The sequence below is a fragment of the Takifugu rubripes genome, chromosome 4 (assembly GCF_901000725.2).
Source record: "Takifugu rubripes chromosome 4, fTakRub1.2, whole genome shotgun sequence".
In the NCBI taxonomy this organism is placed as follows: domain Eukaryota; kingdom Metazoa; phylum Chordata; class Actinopteri; order Tetraodontiformes; family Tetraodontidae; genus Takifugu; species Takifugu rubripes.
The window spans coordinates 8642280-8666194 of record NC_042288.1 but is presented as its reverse complement, the minus strand read 5'-3'; the positions used below and the strand labels follow the sequence as shown (position 1 = coordinate 8666194).

General features: G+C 42.6%; 1 protein-coding gene across 3 annotated transcripts in view; it reads right to left on the bottom strand.

The window, feature by feature from the left end:
• The window catches only part of nrg3a (neuregulin 3a), a 178831-nt gene that overhangs the window by 29838 nt on the left and 125078 nt on the right, over nucleotides 1-23915 (bottom strand). For 2 of the 3 annotated variants that reach the window (XM_029835562.1, XM_029835563.1), the window contains 2 exons: nucleotides 4766-4839; nucleotides 2789-2791 (listed from right to left, as the gene is read on the bottom strand). In XM_029835562.1, the coding sequence (XP_029691422.1) occupies nucleotides 2789-2791; nucleotides 4766-4839 (77 nt within the window). The remainder of the gene's footprint in view (nucleotides 1-2788; nucleotides 2792-4765; nucleotides 4840-23915) is intronic. The other variant, XM_029835564.1, reaches the window with a different exon arrangement.

Here is a 23915-nt window from a genome sequence, read left to right as displayed (position 1 = left end):
ACTTTCTGTGATCATCCACCGTGTCTTTATTAGCCCTGAAACAGCAACATGTCTCATGTCCAAAGACTATTGTGTGATTGGTTGGAAGTTTAGCGTGGTTGTGGTTGATGACGACTGTGACCTTGCAATTGGGCCATAAAATTGCGAACTAAACTAATTTCACACCTGAACCACACCTGAGGAAAAGTGCCTTTTTTTTTTTTGGCAACGGTAGATAAACCTGATGAGACACAACACCTCTGGTGTCACTGTGATTATAAATTGTTCAGCTGCGTTATAGCAGCTTTACCGAGTAGAACAGCATTTAAAGTCAGTATGAATCTGGATATCACAGGCATTCTTCCAAAGCTTGAACATGTAATAAAGTGTATTTTAACACTGCACGTTTATGTACGGTATTAGAGTTCAGGACGTCAAAGGAAATGGATAAATGGTTGTAAATGAATGCTTTCTGTGACAGTCATGCTACTTGAAATGCTCCACTTAGTTGGGCTTTTATCACTGAATCCTGTTTTATGTCACACTAGAGTCATACAAGTAAAATTCTTGAATAGTTCAACTGTAAGAAAGTAATAAATTACTGTTATTGGAGTCATCAACAGGCTCAGGAGTAAAGCTCAGTTATCAGAATTTACAATGTAATGATTTAATACTGTAGAGTAACATAGCAGCTTGTGGATTTCTTTAATGTAATTTTGCAACAAAATGGATGAATAAATGTTTAGCCATGAAGAAATGTTGTTCTTTCTATGCAAGAAAGATCCTCAACACAGAGCAGAAAGTGTTGTTTCTGATGTTATGAAGAGCACGGTGTCGATCCAGGACTAAAAGGGATTCAGTGTCATCGGTGGGTGTTAAAGAAAGGCCATTATCTCCTCTTCAGAGCCACAAACATCCAAGGAACCCTGGTGGAGACACTTCTCATTGAGTTAGCTCTTTCTGTCACCCATAGAATGACAACAACACTAAAACCAAGGACCAGGTTCTTTTAACCCCCTTTCAAAGCCACTTCTATTCCACTTCATGCAGTTGCTTCATACAGAAATGTGGAAACCTTCATAAATTTCTTCGGCATGAACAGATCTATTTAGTCTCCCACCTCCAGCTTGAGCTTTATCTGCTTTTCATCAGAATCCAGATGTAACATCAGGCTGGTTGGCCACCTCCTAACCTTGAGTTTGCCCTTTTTATTGAGTGAAATAAACGTAAGAGCAAAGCCAGATTTTCTAAAACTTGGGACAAGAGCCGATGTGACATTTGATTAGAGGAATATCGATTTCTGTGGATTTACAGCCTGTGCAAACCAAACTACCCACCATGAAATGGAAAGAGTCTGAATTAACTTCATACTGATTCCAGATGGGAGTGATTAAAGGTCTCTCTCAGCTGTCACACTATTCAGGTACTGTAGGTGAGAGAATACGTTGACACGGAGGCTGTCAATGATGATGATGATGATGATGAGTGCAGAAGAGCAACACAGCACCGTGCAAAAGAACAGAGTTCAACTCTGTCAGCTCCAGGATGCTGCTGGATCCTGTGAAACCGATCCTGTGAGGATGTGACAACTGGGTTGCCACATCAGCAACCTCAACAATTGTCATGACAACAAGCGCCTTCCTTCTTCTACATACGCACGAGGATGACAGTCACAAGCCTTTGTTGCTCTCGGAGACATGCGGCGCCGACCTAAACAACCCTCTGATCTCAAACACGTCCCATTAAAAGAGTCAGGTGATAAACACCCTGGTGGGGCTTTTTAGCACTTTGAGAACTAAAAGCATGTCAGCAGTCATGTGGAAACCTCGGAATTCTGTTCTGCTTCAATGTTGCTCTATGCACTGAGTTTAAAAGCTTTCAAAATGTAAATATACTTGAGAAAATGCAGTTTTTCATATTTAATTGAAGAAAACTTTAAAATGTGACATTCCTTGATGTGTATTGGCAGTGTGACCAGCTGCTGACCTTTTGAATTTCTTTCTCTTTGAAAAGGAACAAAAATGCAGTTTTAGCCATTCTAGAACCAGATATTCATTCATTTTAAAGGAAAAACTACAGATGTACAATAAATGAACATACCTAAATAATGAGGTGGAGTTAAAACTGATTCTTAGGTTGACGCTTTGTCTTTTTCTCGATTTATGTGAACATATCGAGCTTTGCTGCAAGATTCCTGCTGTTAGTTTACCTGCTCGGGTTTCTGTCTGAGGCACTTTACTTGCACCTCTGACTTATAAAGTCTGTGTATAACTCCAGATTTCGACTCTCCTGTTTGCGAATCCACGAAAGTCATGACACTCTTCTCCTCTGAGGTGCCAAGATGTGTCTAATTTCCTCTGACGTCTCCTCCTCGGAGACTTCCACATGCCAAAAGATCCTTGGCAGCATGTGCTGCCCTGCTGCTGAACCTTTTTTTCTCTCTCTCTCGAGTTGACACAATTCAAACCTCAGTCCGTCTGAGATCCACGCCAGTTAGTGTTGGGGGACACGCTGGGCACGGGGCTCATGTGTGTCAAAGAAAGGATGGCACGGTGGAGGTTAGCCAGAGACAGATGGGGGTGAGAGGTGGCCATCAGTAGGGAAATTTGGAGGGGGGGGGGGGGGGGGGGGGTGTCAACACAGAGGCAAGAGCCAGAACAAGACACTGAGGCAACCTGGGAAATTAGAGGTTTGATGAGCTGCAAGCAAAGGAGTCGAGGAGTAATGCGGTGAAAAGATTATAAGAGGGATGAGAGACGAAGCAGCAAACTTAAGTCATTCTTCTTCTCCAGTTTTTTTTTTAACTTACCAACTTTTGTAGGCAGTAGACGTCGGATTAAGTGGGAGAAAAGAAACAACATTTTCATATTAATGAAAAAAAAAAGTTTTGACAATAAAGAGCAATAAAGAGTTCAGTCTAGAGAGAGCAGGAACCTCAACCAGCCATACGTGAGTGGAGAAAGTAGGGCGGATTTCTTCTAACCCAGCAGATTGCTTACAGCGTTGAAGTAAGGACATCTGAACTCAGACCAGCCAAATGAATTTATTTAGAGTCACAGGCTGCAGCTTGGAAATGGGTTTGATGCCCTCTGAAGATCTAAATAATTAAACTAGACCAGCAGCGAGAAAAGTTGTTTCCCGACTGCCTTAGCCACATTTAATCCACGGGTAGCAAATCACGATGATCTAATGCACACAATGGAAGATACCTTTGCTTACAGTTGTTTACACTTCCCTGGAAATGTTCTTAGGTTCTCAGGCACCGTATATTAGTCAACCCTAACCACCCCAGTCTACCGTGTGAAGCTAACAGTTGTAGCCAGTACAGGATCTCCGAAAGGAAGCATTTTGATGGGGTTCAGCTGGAATCAGCCAACTCTCATTTTTCCTCACGGACGAGCAGTCACGTGACATGTTTTTCTTGCTAAAATAGGCTCGTCGTTAGCTCGTTGCTTCAGTTAATGATGGGATCTTCAGAAGGAACAACGTCATTGTTTACGCTGATGAAGACGTCTCCTGGCTGCCAACAGGTTGGGGTCAATGGGTTTGCTGTACAAACAAGACGATGAGTATCACTTCGCTGAACACCACTGTTGCGCTAACAAGGACTGCCACCCAAATACTTGCTCGGAATTAAAAACCTCATTACTGACACTCAATTAATGGTCTGGAAATAAAGGATATTAACAGAGAGCAAGTGATAAAAGTGGTGCTGTGTTTGCCAGATTTAATCTACAAGTTTTTTGGCACCTTCTCTCCCTGGCATTGAATTACTTTTGTTCTTCTATTACAACCACAAAATAACAAGCCTCTCTTCCATCTCATTTCTTTTAAATGCTGCTATTAGAGCTTATGAAATAGTGAGACCGACTGCACATTGGTGACAATGCCGAGTACATTTTAGATTGAGATTGAGAAAAGTTGATATGGAATAGTCATAATGGGCTCTAAGGATGGCAGTTTAGGCAATTTGCGCGTGGCATTGAGAGGGCCATGTGTTTGGGAGATAAAGAAATGGGAGGAGAAAGAAGAAAATTAAAATGGAATTCAGTGAGAACAGAGGACGGTCGCATAACGAGGCTGGAATGCTTCGAACCAACAGATTATTTAATATATCAGGAGACTGTATTCAGAGAACCTTAAGTGATGGATAAATACTTCAGGGATCCACATTCAGTTGCATGTATCGATGCATTAAAGAGGCGTTGGGGCTTCAAGAAAAAGCAATCTTGTTGTTTCTTTTAATTAATAACTGAGGCTCATGGAGGATTTGAGGGAAAAGCAGCCAGTTTAAAGGCAATTACCCAGGTCATTAAGGTGGGAGAATCCGGCACTATTCAATCTTCTAAAGAAGATAAGTCTTTACAAGAGGAGCCACTGAACAGTTGGGAAACAGACCCTAAATCTTTCACGCATGCTTCACGAAGGAGAAAAACAACAACACTCCAACTGAAATCACTTTATCTATATCATACAAACAGCACATTATAGTAAGGCCTTCAAAAAGAGTGTTTTCACAATGATATCCATGGAAATATTGGACTTATTTAATAATATTTCACTTTCCTCTTGCACAGCAGAGCAAATGCCAGATGCTGGTGCCAGTCTGTAATATTTGATTCTCCCGTCTTTCATTATTGCAGATTAGCAGAACTCAAAGTAAACGTTCCAAAAGTTGTCCGGGATCAGAAGTTTCTCTCAATGGCGATCCCCTTTCATTTCCCTCCTGTTTGCTTTTGTATCAAATATGTGAGGGAGGATTTGTGTCGAGAATTTGAAAACTTACTCGGGTCCGACAAGATGGAGTCCGTCTTCGGCAGGAACTGGTCACAGCGGATCCCCTGATATCCCTCTCGGCACCTGTCACAGAAAAACAAAGAATCGGTCACGAGGCGGTGCTGCAACAGTCTGAGCGTGCACCGTTTCTCCTTTAGTGGGTGAGAGCAGAAAGAGAAAAAAACAATGTTGTTTTTCCAAACTGGAAACAAAGCTTCACTTTCACAAAGTCTGGAGACCGAAGAGCTTCACACTCCCATCTTGTGTTGCCTTTCCTGTGCAGATGGAAACCAAACCATACAGGAACGCAACCCCCAAACCCCGTCAACAGGCGCTAGCAGACGACAGTGTATCAAAACCCTCATTCTGCAGACACATGCTACAGTTTCTGGGTAAAACTCAAACTTTCTACGGGTTACTTTGTGCGGTGAAGTCATGCAACCATCATTAGGCAGCTAATGGCAACTGAAAGGCGCCTAGATTGTGTTTTAATTGCCTTCAGCTCCCTACATGCAGCCTGCCTGTCAACTGTCACCATGTTGTACACACAACTGCAACTGTGTTTATACATTAGCTTACGGCTATTTTACAACCACTTCACCACTAACTTCCTTTAACCTTCAGTGCTACTCCTGAAATTATTCCGTAACTGCAGAGTAAACACGAATTTCCCAGCGGTGACTCCCCCCCCAATCCCCACATGCATCTGGACACAAGAGAGATCAAGCTCACACAAGGATGCATCGTGACATATCAAAGCGTTTGCTCAGCTCGGAATGATAATAGCTATCCTCTTTTTGTCTTTCATCTACGGTGACTGACTTTCAATTATTAAATAAGCTGCAGAAGGAGGAGGATGGTGCACTCAGCTGTGCACGCCAGTCAGTGGGATTGTGGAGCGCCTGGGCTCCGGGCGAAGGAGGAGGACACACTGACATTGATCTGAACCTAAACCGAAAAATCCCAGGCAGCAAAAAGCAAAACGGCGCCGAAAACAATAAAAAGTCATTTCCTGAAGGACACTTAAAATGCTAAATTACTTTGGGGAACTTGCAGCATTCTCTTTCTATTTAGCAAACAGTAGTGAGTGATTAAGAGCACATAAAAATGATCTATTTTAAAGCAGGGTTCATTTGTAAATGGGTTTTTTTGGACCATAAAGGGATTCCAAGGAGTGATTGTTGGACAGTTAGCAAACGGCTGCTTCAGGTCACGTCCATGGGAGGTATTTTCTGCTGTAACTGAACATTGACAGAAGGCAGCGTTTGTCACACTAAGTGGAAGGGAAATAGATCCACATATTGAACTGTGTGCTCAGACTCTCTGTGTGACTGTGTGTTCTCAGAAGATGTCAAAACACCGCGGCATTGCGAGGGAAATGGATCAAAACCTCAGAGGAGCCAAGAGCAAGTGTCAGAGAATTGAAGGGTTCCATGCGCTTTAATTAGCTCCACAGCCACTAATTAAAAGAAGCAAGAAAATATAATGTGGGTGCACATGCTGGAGCGTTCGCATGTGAATGTCACACCAACGCACATAAGAGCACAAGGCAGCAGACAAATATACACACAACACCTGCAGGATGATGAATTTCTGCAAAAGGAAGTGTGAAAATATGCTGTTCACACACACACACACACACACGTTTGACAGAATGTGAGGAAGTGGCATACAATTTTACCGAAGTTAATTGAATTACATTTGGGATTTAAAAAAAATTAAATTATATGTTTAAAAGACATGTTTTAAAGACATAATTTGAGGTTCACAGGCATAATTTCATATCTTGACTGCAACAACCTTCTAATTACGTTTCAGTCTCATTAGTCGGAACAGGCAGGGACTAGTCTAGGATCTTTTTCCCGGGAATTGAGTGCTCTCAGTAGTAAGTTAAAAAAAGTAATAAAAATAGAATCACTGAAGATCATTTTGATTAAAGTAGGCACCATTTTTACATTCGCCCGGGTGCACTATTGACCAAAGACACAATCAGAAACACAATCGCACTCCTGAGGACCTTGTTTACTTTGGATACCCAATGAACTCATATTGGCTGATGTATCAAATCTAATCCAATGATACTGTTTGGTTTAAGTAGTGTCTGTTTGGACTTCAGAGGAGGACAGAGATGATTACTTTTCCACTTTAATGATGTTACATATCTCCTACTCGGGTGTGATTCTCAATAGTTCCTCCTTCCTCGCTTGATGGGAGAGAAAATTGAGATGGAAATCTGGTATCAGGTATCCAGGGAAGTCTTTTTTTCCTTCCCGGATGGCCTGATTGAAATGCATCTGGGGCGCCATGTCTGAGCCTGACAGTCAAGAGGAGGAAGCATGAGTGGAACTTTGTTCAGCGTATGTGCTATAAATACCATCGACACCTTTATGTGATCAGATTATCAGACATCTACGGTGCAGCCACACAGTTTTCAGACTGTTTCAGAGTGACCATTGGTCATGGGTTTGGTTGGACGCTGAGCCCTGGGAAGATCCAAACATCTTCCCTGTTAGAATGATGGATGAGGTCACGGGTACCTTTTTGTAGTCTCTCACCCCTGGAAGCAGTTCTCCTCACCTCACCGCTTGGTTCTTTCCTGTGTGGCTTTTCTAAGCCATGCCCAAACAATTGACTTTTACCACAGCTGGACTCAAGTCAAGGTTTAGAATCTCCTCAAAGATCTCAAAAATTCTATTTTCACCTTGTGCTTCCAGAGCACTGAGCAATGAGAGAATCTATGAATTCATTTCTTTTTAGCTGCAACATTCACTTTACTCCAGAGTACCCCGGGGTACACACAGAAACCACAGTATTAATCACTGAACCACCATGTGACCCAGAACTAATCCTGATGCTTAACCACAGAAACATTAGCCTAAAATGCCTCTTCTAGTCAGACTCAAACCACAAATGGTTCATATTTAAAACCCCCACAATGCTTTAAGCTTCACATTGGAAGCCAGCACCAGTTTTCTACAATTGATGTTAAAATATGCCAAAATTTGTCAGGTTAAAATAGGACGATAGAGTATATGGAAAGGACAGATGCCGTGTTACAGTCTTTAGCTATTGCGTTGCCTAGTTCATTTTTACTGCAAGAAATAAGACGAAAGTTGCTCTCAAGATAATGGTTTGTTCAATTTTGTGATTGCAACAATTGGATTGAAGGCATTGGTACAAAAAAATCCATTCTGAAATAATGCACTTTTCACAAATAAATCTTCTTTTCAAAATGCTGGTGGGCTTTTTTTTGTCAAATACTGTGAAGTCTACTACATTTGGGCAGTTCTAATTGCTATGATGATAACCGTACACTCAGACACGCAGGAGGAACATTTGAGGATGGTTCTTGTCCCACAATGATATTTTGGTTCAATTAAATTCTCGTTGAATTTCTGTAATTGGCCTCTTTGTAGCTGTCATTTCAAAAGTGGTTCTGCAGACTGGGCCCTAGTTTCTGCTCTGCTCACAGACCTGAAATCAACGGAAACGCTGTTGAATATCAGCACCTGGTGAAAACTGCAGCCATCTTAGCCTCCAGGGCTCCATGCACCTCTCACGACAGCTGACAATCAGAAATCACTTTACAGATTTCCTGTTGGTTTTAAAAAAAAACCAAAAAAACACGCCTTCCTCTTAATATTCCTCCACCTCACCGTGCAGATGGTAAGAACTGGCCTCCACTTTCCAAGGCACCTTTCTGAAAGGAAGTACTTGAATAATCCACAGCTTCTTCATGTTGCAGATCCCAAAATTAAAAGAACAACGATACTATTTCATCCGTTTCAACACTCGTGTCACCTCATTATTTCTTTTTTTCCCCCACATTACTACATAGTGGAATGGAATGGAAGCTGAGGATGACTAGAATTCTATTTACATCAACATAGAAACGTTCTTGGAACCTTTTTAACCTTGCTGTTAGATCAGAGGTAATGTTCTCTCAGATACTGTAAATAGGTGCGTAGTCTCAGGTTGTAGAGGGAACATCAGCCGGCGTTTGATGCCGGTGTCCCTTAATTATATCACATTTTCCCCACTTTAAAGACTACGTCAACACACGGCTCAAAACAACACCGGTAGAGGCATTTCATCTGTTAAGAGGAGATCCAGTTCATGGCAGCTTTAAATAGGTGGAAAAATGAGCAGTTTCTGCCAGTTTTTATCGATTTTTAGCGACGCGATGTTCTGGTTCCACCGGACTAAAAACCCTAAAACGCCTTCTTCAGTTAATATCTAATCAAACAACATTTCTCCGATTTTACGGGATTGTGCTGCATTAGTTTGCAAACGTTTCCAAAAGAAAAAGCCCTCAGCCTTAATCAGGGACAGTCTGACTGTTTTAGAAAGGTCCTCTCAACACTTCACTTCTCCCGTCAAGTTCAGTAGAAGTCACTTAAGTACTTTTCTACTGTAGAAGATCAGGCCACACTCTATAAATACATTCCTCTGTCTTGTGTAGTGATCTTGATATGAGCTGAAAGTACCATTACCGGTGAGATAACAGCTCATCTCACTGCCTTATCTCTGTTTCATTCTTCATCCATTTCTTTGCCTGTTTTCTCCTTATGAATATTAACACTTTATCTCTTGCACCACTTATCTCTGCACTGAATGATTCCCGCCCTCTAAGTCACTCTGATTAGATGGTTCGTTCACTCCGCCGCCTTCGTGGACGAGTCAGAAACATCTATTTGTTGCTAATAGAAGGTAACTGAGGTGCTTTAATCGATTTAATTGGTTGTTATCTCTGTCTGTGGGAAGCAACGAGTCCTCCCTTTTCACCAAAGACCCTCCTGTGGGGAATTACTGACCATAGAAAAGTATAACGAGGTACTCTGCTGAACACCGACCTTATATTTTTTTGCTTTGTTTAACCATATTTTTACTTGTTCTATACTTGATTATGTGGCAGCGACCTTTAGCAGGGAAGCAAAGAACCAGCCCGTGTTAGCAACCACATGGGTGGGAAATTGATCACGTCCTGATTCCTGAATACAAACAGAGCAGCACAAAAAGGCCAAAGGAGGAAACTTGAAGGAGAGCATGCAGTTTGTGCTGAAAAACAACGGTCCCATGAAGGCTCTGACCTTTGGATGAATTAAGCAGAGGGAAAGTCCGTGAGGGTAATCAGATAATTAAACTTGCTTCTTTTGGCCCGTTTAGGATTATTTTGTTTCCCTCAGGAAATATGGTGGCATTGTGAAAGTGTCACTTGCCTGTCGCTGATCCCTTCAGAGGGCACGGCTCAGAAGACATTTCACAAAGGATAAAACCTCACAAAGGGTTTTAAGCTGGAAACCTTTTTGGAAGCTGGCAGCCACTTCAGCTCCTCAGCGATGATGCTGGAATTTCAATTTTCAGTGGAAAACAGAGGAAAGTTTCAAAGTTGCAACAGTGGAATTATTGTGATAGTTTTCACATGATGTTTAAGTAAAACTGGTTTCAGTTCGAAAAAATACAGCCAATTTTGACTTATTTTTGAAGACACAACAAAAGCGTAAATATAGTTTTGTTGTCACAATTTTCCGAGCATCTTGTGATTTTGCCTCATTTAGTATGTTCCTAAACTCTCTTTCCTACACGCGTGTCTGAAGCATGTCCTCTTACACACAAGTCATCCAGACATGTCTCCAGCAAAAGATGAAGGGGCACAAACAGGGTAAGAAAGGTTGCTCCAAAAAGTCAGTACAACATTCAAAACAACAAAAATATGCATTGAGTTTCCTTTTTCTCCAAAGCAAATTGGGTTTCTTGGCTTTATAACAATCCTGATTAATTCTTTAAATTGTCCTATTCCTTCTTGAAACAAAACCCAGCCTGAGGGAAGCGAAGTGACATGTTGTTAGGATGCAGAAAACCCATCCTGAAAGTATATGAGAACGTGTTTGTGTTCATCCGTCTGACATTCCCAGCGCCCCATCGCCTGCAGGTAATAAGGAACAATTTCATCAAAACACCACCAAAGGCGAAAGGAAGGGATATATGTGTCAAAACAATAAAATTAGGATAAGACTACTTCAGTATGTTGTTGGAGATGCTTTAGACAAAGCAGAAATGAAACACCGAACATTAATAAAAGCAGCTTTGTGCTAGATTTATGCAGAATTTTCAGACATATTTGCCCTCTATTTCATAGTGTCAAAAATAGTGTTAAAACAATGGACAAAAGATCATGAAACACACCTGAACCCTTGGATTTCCATATTTACAGCACTTGCCTTAAAATAACTGCGCTCATAACTCGTGAACTTTGATAACTTGTGATGCTTTTTGATCCAAGTCACTTCTAATCCGTATCGATGGCAAATTACACCTGTAAAAGTCAGTTCCTGGCATTAATGAGGACATTGGCTGGATAAAAGATGCTGCATCAACAGAACCAAAAGCCTCGTTGACAGCATTCTTTAGCAGAAGGAGGGCTGAAGAGGAAAGAAGCTTTGGTACGGGGTGAGAAAGCACTGAGGGAAAACAACAACTAGCGGCTTATGTGACACCCCCCAACCCCCCCCAAAAAAGTCCAAAACACCAACACATCCTGCTTAGAGATTCATTACTTTTGAGAGGAGAGAAACTGCTAATGCTCCCTCTAGATTTGTTTCACTCAACTCCACCCTGGGAAATAAAAAGCGTGATTTCGTTTTATAAAGAATGCAAGGATGGAACTGAGGAGAGAAAGTGGAGCAAACATGTCTGTGCACAAAGAAGTACTGTACTCAGTGACATTCCTTATTTATGAAACAGTTAGCATGAGCTACTCAGACCATATTAGGTCCGTATTGGCCCAATTATGCCGGAAAATGCATCTGGTTTGTATAGAAATTACAGTTTTGTGTCATGAGGACAGCAGGACCATTTTTCAGATGTGTCTTGCTGCAAAGTGTCAGCCTGAAAGGAGCATGGTTTAGAGTGGAGGACAGGAAAAAAGCCCATGAGGTGCCAAACAACTGCAGATGAAATACGAACATATGAAGAGGCTTCCCAGGAATCTCTTCCGGCAATCAAGCGGGTGTTTGGGTGGGAGAGACACAAACACTGCGACATCTGTGGTATTAATTAGACAGATTTGGAGTGTGGTCTATGTGTGCAGCGTTGCTCCTGGCTCAGACACAACGATGTAGAGAGGCAGAGTGTGCAGAACTGCAGCTGAGAGTGAGATATGAAGAACAAAGATGGGTGGGAGAAGGTTTGAAAGTAACGTTACGACGTCCTGATACATGAAGGGGATTCAGCGTTTCCTCTCCCTAAATGTAGGCAACACATTTTAATGAGGAGGCAGAATCAACACAGCAACTGTCTCAAAAAGGTGTCACCCCTTCCTTATTTCAGCTTGAACTCCATTTCAGGCGTCGGAGCATTTAAAGGAACTCTGACCACAGGGAGCATTGTTGTTGGACAGAAAATGAGCTTTCTGTCAGGCGACCAGGTGTCTCTCAGTCACTCAGAAAACATGTTACCTGGCATGGAACAAGCGCTGCCCCCTGTGGAATCCCTGATTTGAATAGAGCGTGGCGTCCGTGTTGCTCAGGCAGCGAGGTGAGTGGGACAGAGAGCTGGAGGGAGTTGGCCGAGATGACTTTCACACCAAGGTCTCCACTAACTCTGCTGTAATGAGCCTGTCAGCGAGGTGTAAGCCATCAGAGGAAGGCTGCCCCCATCAACCTGGTTTCACGGGGGAAGGATGAGTAGCTCTGAGCTTGTATGCGTGCGTGCGTGTGTGGGAATTTTATTGTCAGATTTCTTTTCCTGGCCTCCCAAACAAACAAGCTTCTCATCTCTTTAAGTTACCGAACTACTCATAGCTTTGAAAAATGGCCGTTCACTTGACCTCCACGCTGACCGAGCCATAATATACACACTCACACCAGTCACACACCTGAGGGGGCGATGAGAAGAGAGGAGGAAATGGTTCTGGAACAGTCCTCAAGAATAAAATAGGAAGAACATTTAACATAACTATGCATAAAACGTAACATTTGAAGAATTTCGGACAATCAACTCTTTCGTAGTTACATTTTCTACATTTCATTGTGGAATTGGACTCCTTTTGGCCTTCTAACATCGTCATCTTGCTGACCTAGAAAGCTCAACTAATAGGATTTTTGAAACTTTGCTTACTTGGGAATTCTAATTATGCCGTCGCACAAATAACTATTCGTGAAAGTATCTCGGCTGTGCACAAATAGGTGTTTTGTGGTTAAAGCAGTACATTAATCTGAAGTGGGAGTGTGTTTGCAGAGGTATTGGCAGATGGGGGAAATTTCAGCTTTGTGGGTGATCTGTCACGGTACCGTTTTGACTGAAGTTTATCCCAAATATAAATCCAGACAAAGCTCCAATTCCGAGTTAAGAGCTTTCTCTGTCACTTTGGTTTTAATCATCTCTCCTGGAAGATATTTGTCTCTAATGGACTGAAAGCCTAAGGAATCGTTGCGGCTGGACGCGTGTCGCAGTGCATTTTTCATTTGTCTGAGCTCGTGCTTGCATGTGTGTGCACGCTTTTTTTTAAAAAAGCCTCCTTGATCCAGTCTTAACTGCTCTCGTAAACAAGCAGCCGGCAGATGTGCGCCGCTGCTCACAGAGGGCCGCTGGTGACGGCCTGTGAGAGGAATCCACAAGCAGACGTGCAGGTTTCTGTCTGTGGCCTCCTGTCAGCACAGCTGAAACTTTACTGGCTCTGCCACATGTATTTCACAGTCTCAGGATATACAGATAAAAAGATGTACAGACAGACAGAGCAGAACTTGTTAGAGGCTTCCATCAGTATGGAAACTTAAAAGTGATCGAGCCTCCATTCACTGTAGGCCAATAAACACCCACTAACGCCACAAAGCAGCTTTAACGAGCCCGTATATCATGAGATTTGAGAAAGGCTTGTGATTGGTCTATAAAGAAGAAAGAGGTGGATTATTTGAGACCACTTCTAGCTCGTAAAAGTGACTATTTTTCAAAACTTGCAAAAATCCACATCGATCGCCCAATTCTGATGAAAAAGAGGAAAAAAATGTCACTTTTTAAGCCTGACCAGGCAATGCAGCGTCAGCCAGAAGACCAGAATCATACAAAAACAAGATGAAGATGCCCTTTTACCTCATCCACTCGCTTAAAATAGAATCATTTCAACAGCTGCACCTGATACCAACCTTTAAACACTCTTTTTAAACCAGCTTTTAATAACCGGGTCAGGGATGTGTTTACAGAAAATCTGTTTGGGCCCACTGAGGTTATTTTTCTTGCTGTTTCAGGCTACCATGTTTGCTTCAGCGTGACGTGTTTCCCTTATATTAGTAAGAGCGGTCAACAGTGAATAAATAACACAAACATCATCTGCACACACAACTGCTGCTGTCATGATGTATAGAAGAGAACAAGGGGTTATTCATGCATATCCACCGTGGGACTTACTCGAGTGTGGAGTGACATGATCTGCTAAATAAATGCGAGAGATAAATGGCTTTTCTGAACTTGCCATGACAAAGTCAACAAACCGGCCTGCTAATTAAGTCTGCGTAAGTCTTTAAAGTGCAGGCTACATGCTGTCACAGCTGCCTGGCCGTTTAAATACTGTTCTCGTGGCTTCCGTGGCCTCTTTATGAAGCATTCACAGCTATTTATGACTCTTTGAAAGGCAAGTCACGGCTAATTTAGGGCAAACACCGCACACTCATTGGTTGTAAATGTCTTATTATGGCGCGGGGAGATATTCCCATATAATGGGCTGGTTGTTGGAAGGCTGCCAGAGGTGCATGGTGGAAGAGTAAAGTATTACAGCCGAGCAAATTAGTTTCGCTGCCACACAGGAGCTGTGCAGGTGGTGTTTGAAAGGGGCAGGCCTATGTGTGTCACACACACGCACACAGATGAGCGGCGACTGTGATGGATTGCTAGAGGTATTGGTGTGCTATGGGTCTGTGCGAGCGTTGCACAAAACCGGCTCAATGATGGAAAGAAATAAGGGTAAAATGGAACGTGCATGTTCTGTTCAGATTTTCCAGAGTGATTGGCACTGAGTGGCATTTGCAGCGGGGGCCTGCAGGCAGGTCTGGCCTCCCCGCAGGCCACGGAGTTCACGCCGCTTTCATTATCGCCGCAGTTTCAAACCCACCTCAGTAGAGGGCGGTAAATGAAGCGGCAGAAAGAAAGATAGCTAACTTTGAGTTACCTCAGGTTTAATTATCCCGTTGGCAGGAGCGCCGCAGTCATTACTGTTGTAAACGCCAGTGCGGACTTAGGAGGGATCTTCCCTTCCAAATTTCTCTGTGCTTGAATCAGCTCCCGGCTCAGCCTGTTGGTAATTGGGCTGCTCATCAACCTGGATGTCATGTCAAGGTGCTTCTCAGCTGGTGAGGATTCTTACACTGCTGAGCAGCATTGGCCATCCTTTATGAGGAAATTTAACCTGACTTGAATTTTGCCAGGACTTTTTTTACCTCTTTCCTGTCTGAATCAAGAGCAGAACTTATAATAATAGTAAGCAGGAACATAGCAGTGAAGAAAGATTTCAATACTTTCTTTAAAAAAAATATAATAAAATTTGTGAAATGTCACGGAGTGAGGAGCAGCCATGGGGAGTAGGTCGAGTTCACAGTGTCAGATGAAAGAAAAGCAAACATAAATAAATGAATTCAATTTGGTAAGCTACTGACTGACGCACGCACATTTCCCACCTTATCAAATTCCTCCTCGCTCTCTTTTTCATTTTCCTCCTTGTCTCATAACCTCGACAGGTGAACAATAGGGCACAGCTCCCCCGCTCAGAACATTTGAATTCTTCTTTTCTCTTCTTACTTTGCAGCCCAGCATCAAGGCCAGAAGCAGCGCTGCGCTTAATTCTCCATTAGAACTGAACGAGAAACTATCCAAGTTATAATAACAAGCAGTGAATCGTATAAAATACTCAAGACCTCATTACACTACCTTAAATCCATAATCAGAATCTTTAATAAATCCATACGCCCACTTTCAAGTTTTAACTAAGCATATATATTCTGTGGGTGCTTTGTTGGTTGGTTTCTGGTTCAGTTCCCATGTCTGTCTAAATTCCTCTCAGGAAATTGTTCATGTCACCTTTAATAGGACTAAATGTCTCCATGGAAACTAGGCATTCAAGATAGGCTTGAAAAGCTGACTTCCTTTCTGCACATGCATGTGCGTGTACATGTCTGTCAGTCTTTGGTGGCTCTCCAGACCATAATTCCTTTGCAAGAGAACTGCAAAGCCATCAGGACTGGTCAGAATGTGGCACAGCAGCGTCTGGGAATCAAAGCAGTCGGAATACTAAAAACACAAAATCGATATATTTCTCTTTGCCTCTGTCTTCTTTTGTTGCTTATTTATCTAACTTTATTCTCTCGCTCTGTGTTTGTGTCACTCCCTCCCTTGAAATAACCTCCACAGCTAATGATCTGCCGTGCCCTCAGCGTGCTTTTATTGAATAATAAATGAGCTGATCTTATCTCAGGCTCATCTCCAGCAGACTGTAGAAGCAGCAAACACACAGTGCTAACTCCAAGGTCATAAATTCAGAAACAAAGATACTTATGTGGCCCTTATTCACATGTGGACTGACACATCAGTGTCTGCAACAATCAATATTACTCTGAGTAAAAAGGAAGCTGCTGCTCCTGCCACCACAGAATAAGAGCTGTTTCCGTAGCAACATGCATGTGACATGTACAGAACATATACAGAGCGGGACCCAATGAAGCAACAAGACAGAAACAATAACCACCAGAACAGCTTCTATTAATTCTGTGCTTATCCAGCTAAGCTATTTGTGAATTTCTGCCCATTAGAGCTGCACAGGTTTCCTTTCTTAAGATGGATTGAGACGCAAACATTCCAACATGGACAGAAATGAGCCTCCGCTCGTATAAAAAATCTATTTCAATTCACAGTTTTCATGGATATATTTATTTTTTTGCTCAGTTGCCATACAGCAATGATGACAGCTTGCTAGCAACATCTCAATTTATGTACATTGCACACAGGCGCGGCTCCTGGAATTACATCCCTTGGTAATACTTTAAGTGGTAGTAAATGGGATGTAGAGGGTGATCCAGTTGGCAAAGAGATAATGATAGTGCTGTCTGCCAAAAATAGAAAAAATACGCATGTAAACCAGATTGAAACAGTGGAGGGAAAATTACAATGTAAAATGAAATCCTCATCATGTGAGAAGCTGAGGTTCGCCGCCTGATCGCGTCAAAGCGCAAACTCAAAGGTTGATTGAGTGGAGGCTGTACGTTGGCAGCTGGTGGGAACGTTCATGTCCAAAGTATGTTTACATCCGTTTCTCAGTCAGCGAGATGGAAATTAACTGGATCATTTGAAGACTTGAGAAGTCCCAAAAAGGGCATTAGCTTAAAGGTCAGACAAAAAACCCCACTAAAGATGGGGTGTGTGGGTGACAGAGAGAGAGAGAGACAGAGTGTGTGTGTGTGTGTGTGTGTGTGAGAGAGAGAGATTGCAGCATTTGGATGCAGAGACTCGTGGGGAGGAAGCAGTTTTATCAGAACTGTTTAGAGCTCACGTTACAGCCCCATAACCATACTTTTGGCCCCTGAGCACCTTAACGGGCAGACTGCGGCTTCAAGCCCTTTGCCATCCCCCTGCAGTTCCACACATGCAGAGCAGGGCGCAGCGTGATGACATGTACATCGCTAAATATAAGCGGGAGAGATCTGACAGAGAGCCGGGAGATCCGGAAACACAAACCAGCAGGATGGGAGCGGAATGTGCGGGCCTGCTCGTTGGCGTGCGAGGGATTTGGCTGTTGAAGAAGAGCCGCCAGCAGTTGGGAGAATTTGCAGTGATTTGACGGAGGGAGGCTCGCCACGGGCTGCAGCGGCGCCGAGTCCTCCAACAAAGAGCGCACAACAATTCAGACATGTGCAGATCCATACCTGTAAAACACCGGGGGATGCTGCTTCAGAGAGCACTGTCTGAGTGCTAAATGGCCCATTTCTAATGGATTTATGGGTGAGTGAGTGAGTGAGTGAGTGAGTGAGTGAGTGAGTGAGTGAGTGAGTGAGTGAGTTTTGAATGAGATGTCTTTTTCAGGCATAAATAAGGTTTTGCTCTCTACAGTATCTTGGACTGCCTAAAGCTGTGATTGGATCATCCCTCTGATTATCCTTTGCTTAAATGGCATCAGACTGTGGTGGCAGCTGGCTGCAGGGGTTTTTCCCGACCTCTCCTGGGGGAGCCCGAGGTGTTCCCAGACCAGATGGGATATATAATCCCTCCAGTGGGTTTTGGATGTAATCACAGGTTCTGTTCCCAGTTGGACGGGCCTAAAAACCCTTCAAAAGCAGCCATTAAGGTGGGCAGGCTGATAAGACACCACACCAGCTGCCTCTTTTAAACACCAGCAGCTCGGGTCCATTTGCTTTTAAAGCAGCTACTGGATTTAACCCCGACCCCATAATGAAGACAAAAATACACCTTCAATGCAAACGTGAGCTCTGAGCTGACCCTGTCATTTAACAGTGTCTCTTTATTACATTCTTGTCTGAAAAGCTACAAAAGACCCACCAATGGAGTAGAAGTGATGTACATCCAACACATTTCCACTCAGCTGTGTCCAACTAATCATCCGTCAGCCTGACGTTTAATGGCCTCCAACAGTAACAACCACTAATTGGTCCACTCAACTTTTCTTTGAGGTTTGAGTCTCTAATGGGCTTTTAGTCTCTAAATTTACACCTTTGGGCTTTAGTCCCTGAAATAAATCACTTTATTTATAATTGAGTGTTTTCTGTGTCTTCTTTTTTAAATCAAATGTATCTGTGCTGATGCCTCATTCTGCCTTCACTCTATTAGTTGGATGCTTTCCTTTCTCCCCATGTAGCTGTTTAAAAGTGAAAAACAAAGTAATCAGGGAACACTATCTTGTTTTACATTTTCTCGTGTTCTTTCGATCTCGCTCCCCACAGAGCATAAAAATTCCCCAGCAATCTTTCACCTGTTAACTATAGAAACCACCTATCAACCGTGTTCTTGCATGTACATGAGAGGTGTGTGAGTGTTTTTCCAACAAAACAAAACGCTTATGATGATTCTAAAAAAGCCCCAAGGTGCTGAGACAAAACAGACCCTTGCTCCCAACACAGTGTTGCACAAACACACAAACACACAACAAAAGATGTCAGCTGGGAGCTTTCCCGCGATCGTAAAAACGAATTATATTCCCGAGATTTTGGTTTTTCAGGGAAAGTTCAGGGCGTTTGTCCAAGCAACTGTCTAAAAAAGAGGGCTTAGCAATCACAACTGAACAATTCCATCCACTTTTTCCCGACCATATTAACCTTCCAGAGCTCAGACAGTACAAAATACATAAAAAAAAAACAACTAACTACTGCAAAGTATCATAATTAATGTACTGATTCAGCTCCAGGATGCATTACAGACTTTTACAATTACAACATCATTATCAGTTTTAGCCCCATTCTTCATTTCATTAACCAGATAACCAGATTTTTTTTTAAGCAGCGCTTTGAATTTGTTTGAATAGAACAAAAAAGAACAAGGGTTTCCCAGGAGAAAGGCGCTGTCCTATATGTACAGACACACCGTGAAAAGAAAAGTGATCCATCCAGCCATCATCTACCCACGGTGGGCTGTTTTCCAAGATGCTTTGCCGGGGTTCTCGGGGAATCTCTGCATAAGGCAGAATTCATGTCAGCATAATTATAATGTCTCTTAAGATAATTCAGCTGCTTCCAGCTGCTGGGATGTGTTTTGTAGAGTTGCATGCAAATGCTTTTGCCTCAGTTAAATACAGCTATTTATCATCTGTTGCATAATTTTGCTTACTTGTTGGCTCATTGTCTCATCACTGTATTTAAAGAGGTGCCTTTGTTTTCCTTTCACATGCTGGGTGGTGGATTTGCTCATTTGCCTCAGTCTCATTTGCACTTAATTATTTTCCCCATTATTTTGAGGCCGACCCGCTGTGCCGTGACCATTTCTGGCTTTATTACCTTGGCCATGACTTTATTGAAGTGGCTGAAGAAATAATTGTGATTAAGTAAATGTGCTTGTGCTTCGGATATCCGCATTTCCCCAAACTGACCTAAATCACTTTGGAGTTTAAAATCCAAGGGGAGACCAGCTACTATTATTTGAATAGTTCCATTTTTTTCTGGTAACATGTTGAAATCAATGTGAATGACTTCACATTAATTAATCAGTCATTTCTTTCTTTATCACAATAATACCTGACTAAAAAAAGGAGTAAGCACTTAAGACCAGTTTTGTGACAGGATTTCTTGTTTCTTTTGAAGAGAGACGTATGGCATAAAATCAGATTCAGCAAAAGCAACAGCCAGACAGCCCCCTGCTTGTTTTCCCATAAGGCCCATATTTCTTAAATATTCCCATCTTCACTGATGAACTGGGCCGATCCTAAAGCTAAATGCTTTTGGGCATCCTGGCTCGGAAAGGAGAGATATTATATTATTTATATGGACAAATGCTCAAGCAGCGCCTCTCCGGGTATTATGCTGAAATTGTGCTCTTTAGTTATCAGGCTTAAGGCGGAAAATCAAAGCAATGCTTTAAGTGTTCTGAGCGTTCATATAAAAGATCATTTATGGAGGAAATTGCCTGCTTGTATTAGTTATTTTAGGGTTCATTGCAGTGGTCAAACATTAATTTTACATCAGTTTAGGCATATTTATGGTTCCCGCCCACACTTATTAGTGGCTGTACTTAGTGGCTAACTCACAGGTCGCCATTGATTTATTTCTTTTGGCAGAACCAGGACAAAGGACACATGGAAGAGACCAAAATCCCTTACAGAAGTCACTGTGACAGGAGCTTGATAGAAAGCTACAGGTCTTCCACTGGAGCTACAAAGATCTGACTTTCCGTCCATCGATGAAGACAACAAAGACAGCAGGCTTTGGGGTGTTGGGGTCCTCATCATCTGCTCTTTCCACTCTAGGTGAAAGTCAATTCATGGCAGATCACCAGTATATCACAGGGCACACACCCTTCATCTCAACCAGAGGCAATTTAGCACCAATCTGCGTGATGTAGACGTTTAGAAGACGGAGACTCCGGAAGAGATGCCCACGCACTTCTCAAAGAACAAATCCATGCCAGGAGTCAAACCTGACCTCGCTAGATTACCACGAAGGTCACGATGCTGGAGGTTACTGACTGCTTCACTTGTTATTTACCACAATGTTTACAGTGCAAATGTAAATGTGTACATGCGGAGCGACGCTTGAGTGTTCATCGGCATTATTTCAATATCAAAGAGTTGTGCAGACATGAGCTAAAATAATGCTGCAATATCCCATAATCACATTGCATATACATTCATATCACATCTGCATATTAAGCACATTCCATCTCATATCTGCTACTTCAGGCCAGTGGCTTCACCTTTTATTCCATCACACACATGGAAAAACATGAACCCACTTGGCTCGTTTTGGCCCTTAGAGGCCTCTCATGTCCGTCCATTGAGGTGATCAAAGAAGAAGCATGTGACAGGAGCAAAGGGATCATGCTATTACGATGCAGATTCATGCAAATCCTTTGTCACTGCAAGTGTTTGTGTGTGCGTGATGTGTGTTTTGAAAATCATCTCAGAAGAAGTCGCCTGGATGCTGCAACCTGGGGAGTAGTTGTGCGTGAGGCTGTTATTTGAATACAAATGATGGACGGCCATATTGTGGCGCTGCGGAGCTTCTCCTCCCCCTAAAAAGACCTATGAGCTGCTGCAAATGTGTGACCAGAAAGATGGTTTTCTGCTTGGATTCACAGATGTGTGCGCTTGTACGTCCCGTAGGAACATTCAGGTTTTGCTTGATATTCACAGTTAAACTGCGCTTTTACTCTGAGATCTAGCATGAGTGGCCCTACCAGGCCCTATTAACCATGCATTCAATGCCCACATTCAACACATTTTTTCTGCAAACCTCAAATAATCCAGGCAACATGGGCATCTTTAGGAGCATAATGTGATTAAAATCCATCCATCCAGAGATCAAACTGATGCTGTAAAAATGAATCTGTTGTTATGATATATGATGATTCAAGTGTCTGATTCCAGGACCTCCGAACTCTGATCAACAGATCAGGATTTAGCAGGATAATAAAGACACCAAATAAAGTTGAATCTATCAAAGTGAGGATGATTAAACACTGTTGATTGAAGTGAATAACAAGATTAGGCTATTGTTTGATTAGGAGTTTACATGGTTTCTACTAACCTGATTTCCTAAGTTTTACATGATTTTTGTGATAATCTATTTAATGTGTGGAGAAGCCCCGGAGGAATCTGATTATCATTATAATCAGATTGCTATCACAGGGAGAGTCAGGCAAACCATTTTCTCTTTTTTAACCATAAATCTGCGAACACACTTGGATTAAACTTGAATACACAACAACCATACTGACTTTTCTACCTACAGGATTTGAATGTGTGTGACGACCCGTTGACCGATTAAAAATGGTCATCAACATTGACGCACGGACATAAATTAAACAGCGTTACTGATAATATCCAGTCACCTTTTCCCAGTTTTATCTTTGGTAAGAAATATGAATGAAGAAGACTCCAAAAAGCAGAGAAACAACAAACACCCAAGCTCAGGTGGAGGTCAAACTGTATACAAACGGCGCTTTAGAAAGCTCTCAGCGTCTTGATTTTGAGTATTTTCTGATACCCCAGACAGGAACCAGGACATGTGACTCATTAATATGGAGATTAACTGTCATTTGGTGTCATTAATGAGGCAGAGAGGACGAACAAGGCTTGACACATCAGAGTGTTGTGGCATGAAAGTGGATTAGCTTTGTCTGAGAAGCCACGGATGGCATTCTTGTAGATGCATCCCATTTAACACATAGGCTTAACTGTGTGTTTACAAGTGTAGACATAGAACAGCATCTACCCCAGCATGTCTGCATCTGGGTTGGCAAATATGTATGGCAGTTTGTCTCTTAGCCTTCCAGCAAAGCCGCAAAGTTGGAAACACACGAGCAATAAAAGAAAACTCACCAGTGGTGACGCGGGCCTGCAAAAATAACTTCCAATCACTCTGCATATCCCCTCAATCGATCCCCCACCCTCTTCTCCAGCTGCTGAAGGCATTTGCATTTTGTCGCTCGAAGCTCTGCTGTTACTGGAGTATGTCACTACATTCCGCTCTCACGCTCCATCTTATCCCCACAGACCCATAAACGGTAGGAGGAGGTTAAATTGTTAAACCACCAGTGCAGGCAGACATACTTCTCGAGACCTTTTCTGTTTGTCTGTGTAAGCCGCAGACGGTGGCGGCAGCTGGTTCGGGGAGGATATTTGTCATGCACTGCCGGTCACCCACTCCTCCACTGGAGGGGACTCGGGTGCTGCCTGTAGTCACAGTGAGATGCAGCGAGCGAATGACAGGTTGAGCTGCTAAGTCATGCTCGTCACATTTCTCTGGCTGACTCCTGTCTCTAACCTCTCCCTGACTTAAGAGACCTTCGTTTTTTTGTTTTTTTTCCTCAAGAAGTCGTCTCCCCTTTCAGAAATGGCTGCATAATTTAAGACAGGAAGCAGACCCTGATCAGACAACAGCGATGATGTAATGAATAATTAAAGCAAGGAGGAGACATGTCTATCTCTCTTAGTATGTGTGCATGGAATTTACCTGCTGCGCTCAGTGTGAGCAAAAGAGTATTAAGGGCACAAAGCCCTCCCTAAACTACTACTAGGACTACTATGCTTGTCAGTACCAACATCTATTGATTTCTACCTGAGTCACATGTATGATTGTTGCTGCAACAAGAGATCCTGCAGGTTTTGTCCTGAAACATCAGAGAAGAGACGGTGCAGCATTTGGGTCACTTGCAAACAGGACAAATGACAAAAATTGCCCAACCTGGGGTCAGCATTGCTCGATCTTATCTTTTTGTCTTTCAGGTTGGTGCTTATCCCTCCTTTATTTCAGGCCGCGCACCCGTTATCTATATCTTTGACCTACACCGGCTTGTTAGGCCTTGAAGTCTGTGCTTAAGCATCCAACAGGAATGCTGTAATGTTCCGAAAGCATGCCTCAGCATCCTCTCTGCCTTTATTGCTCTCACCCTGGTTTCTCCTTCTTGTGCTCTCTTTTCATTTTGGCAGAACTATTAGCCACTGCAGGACATCCATC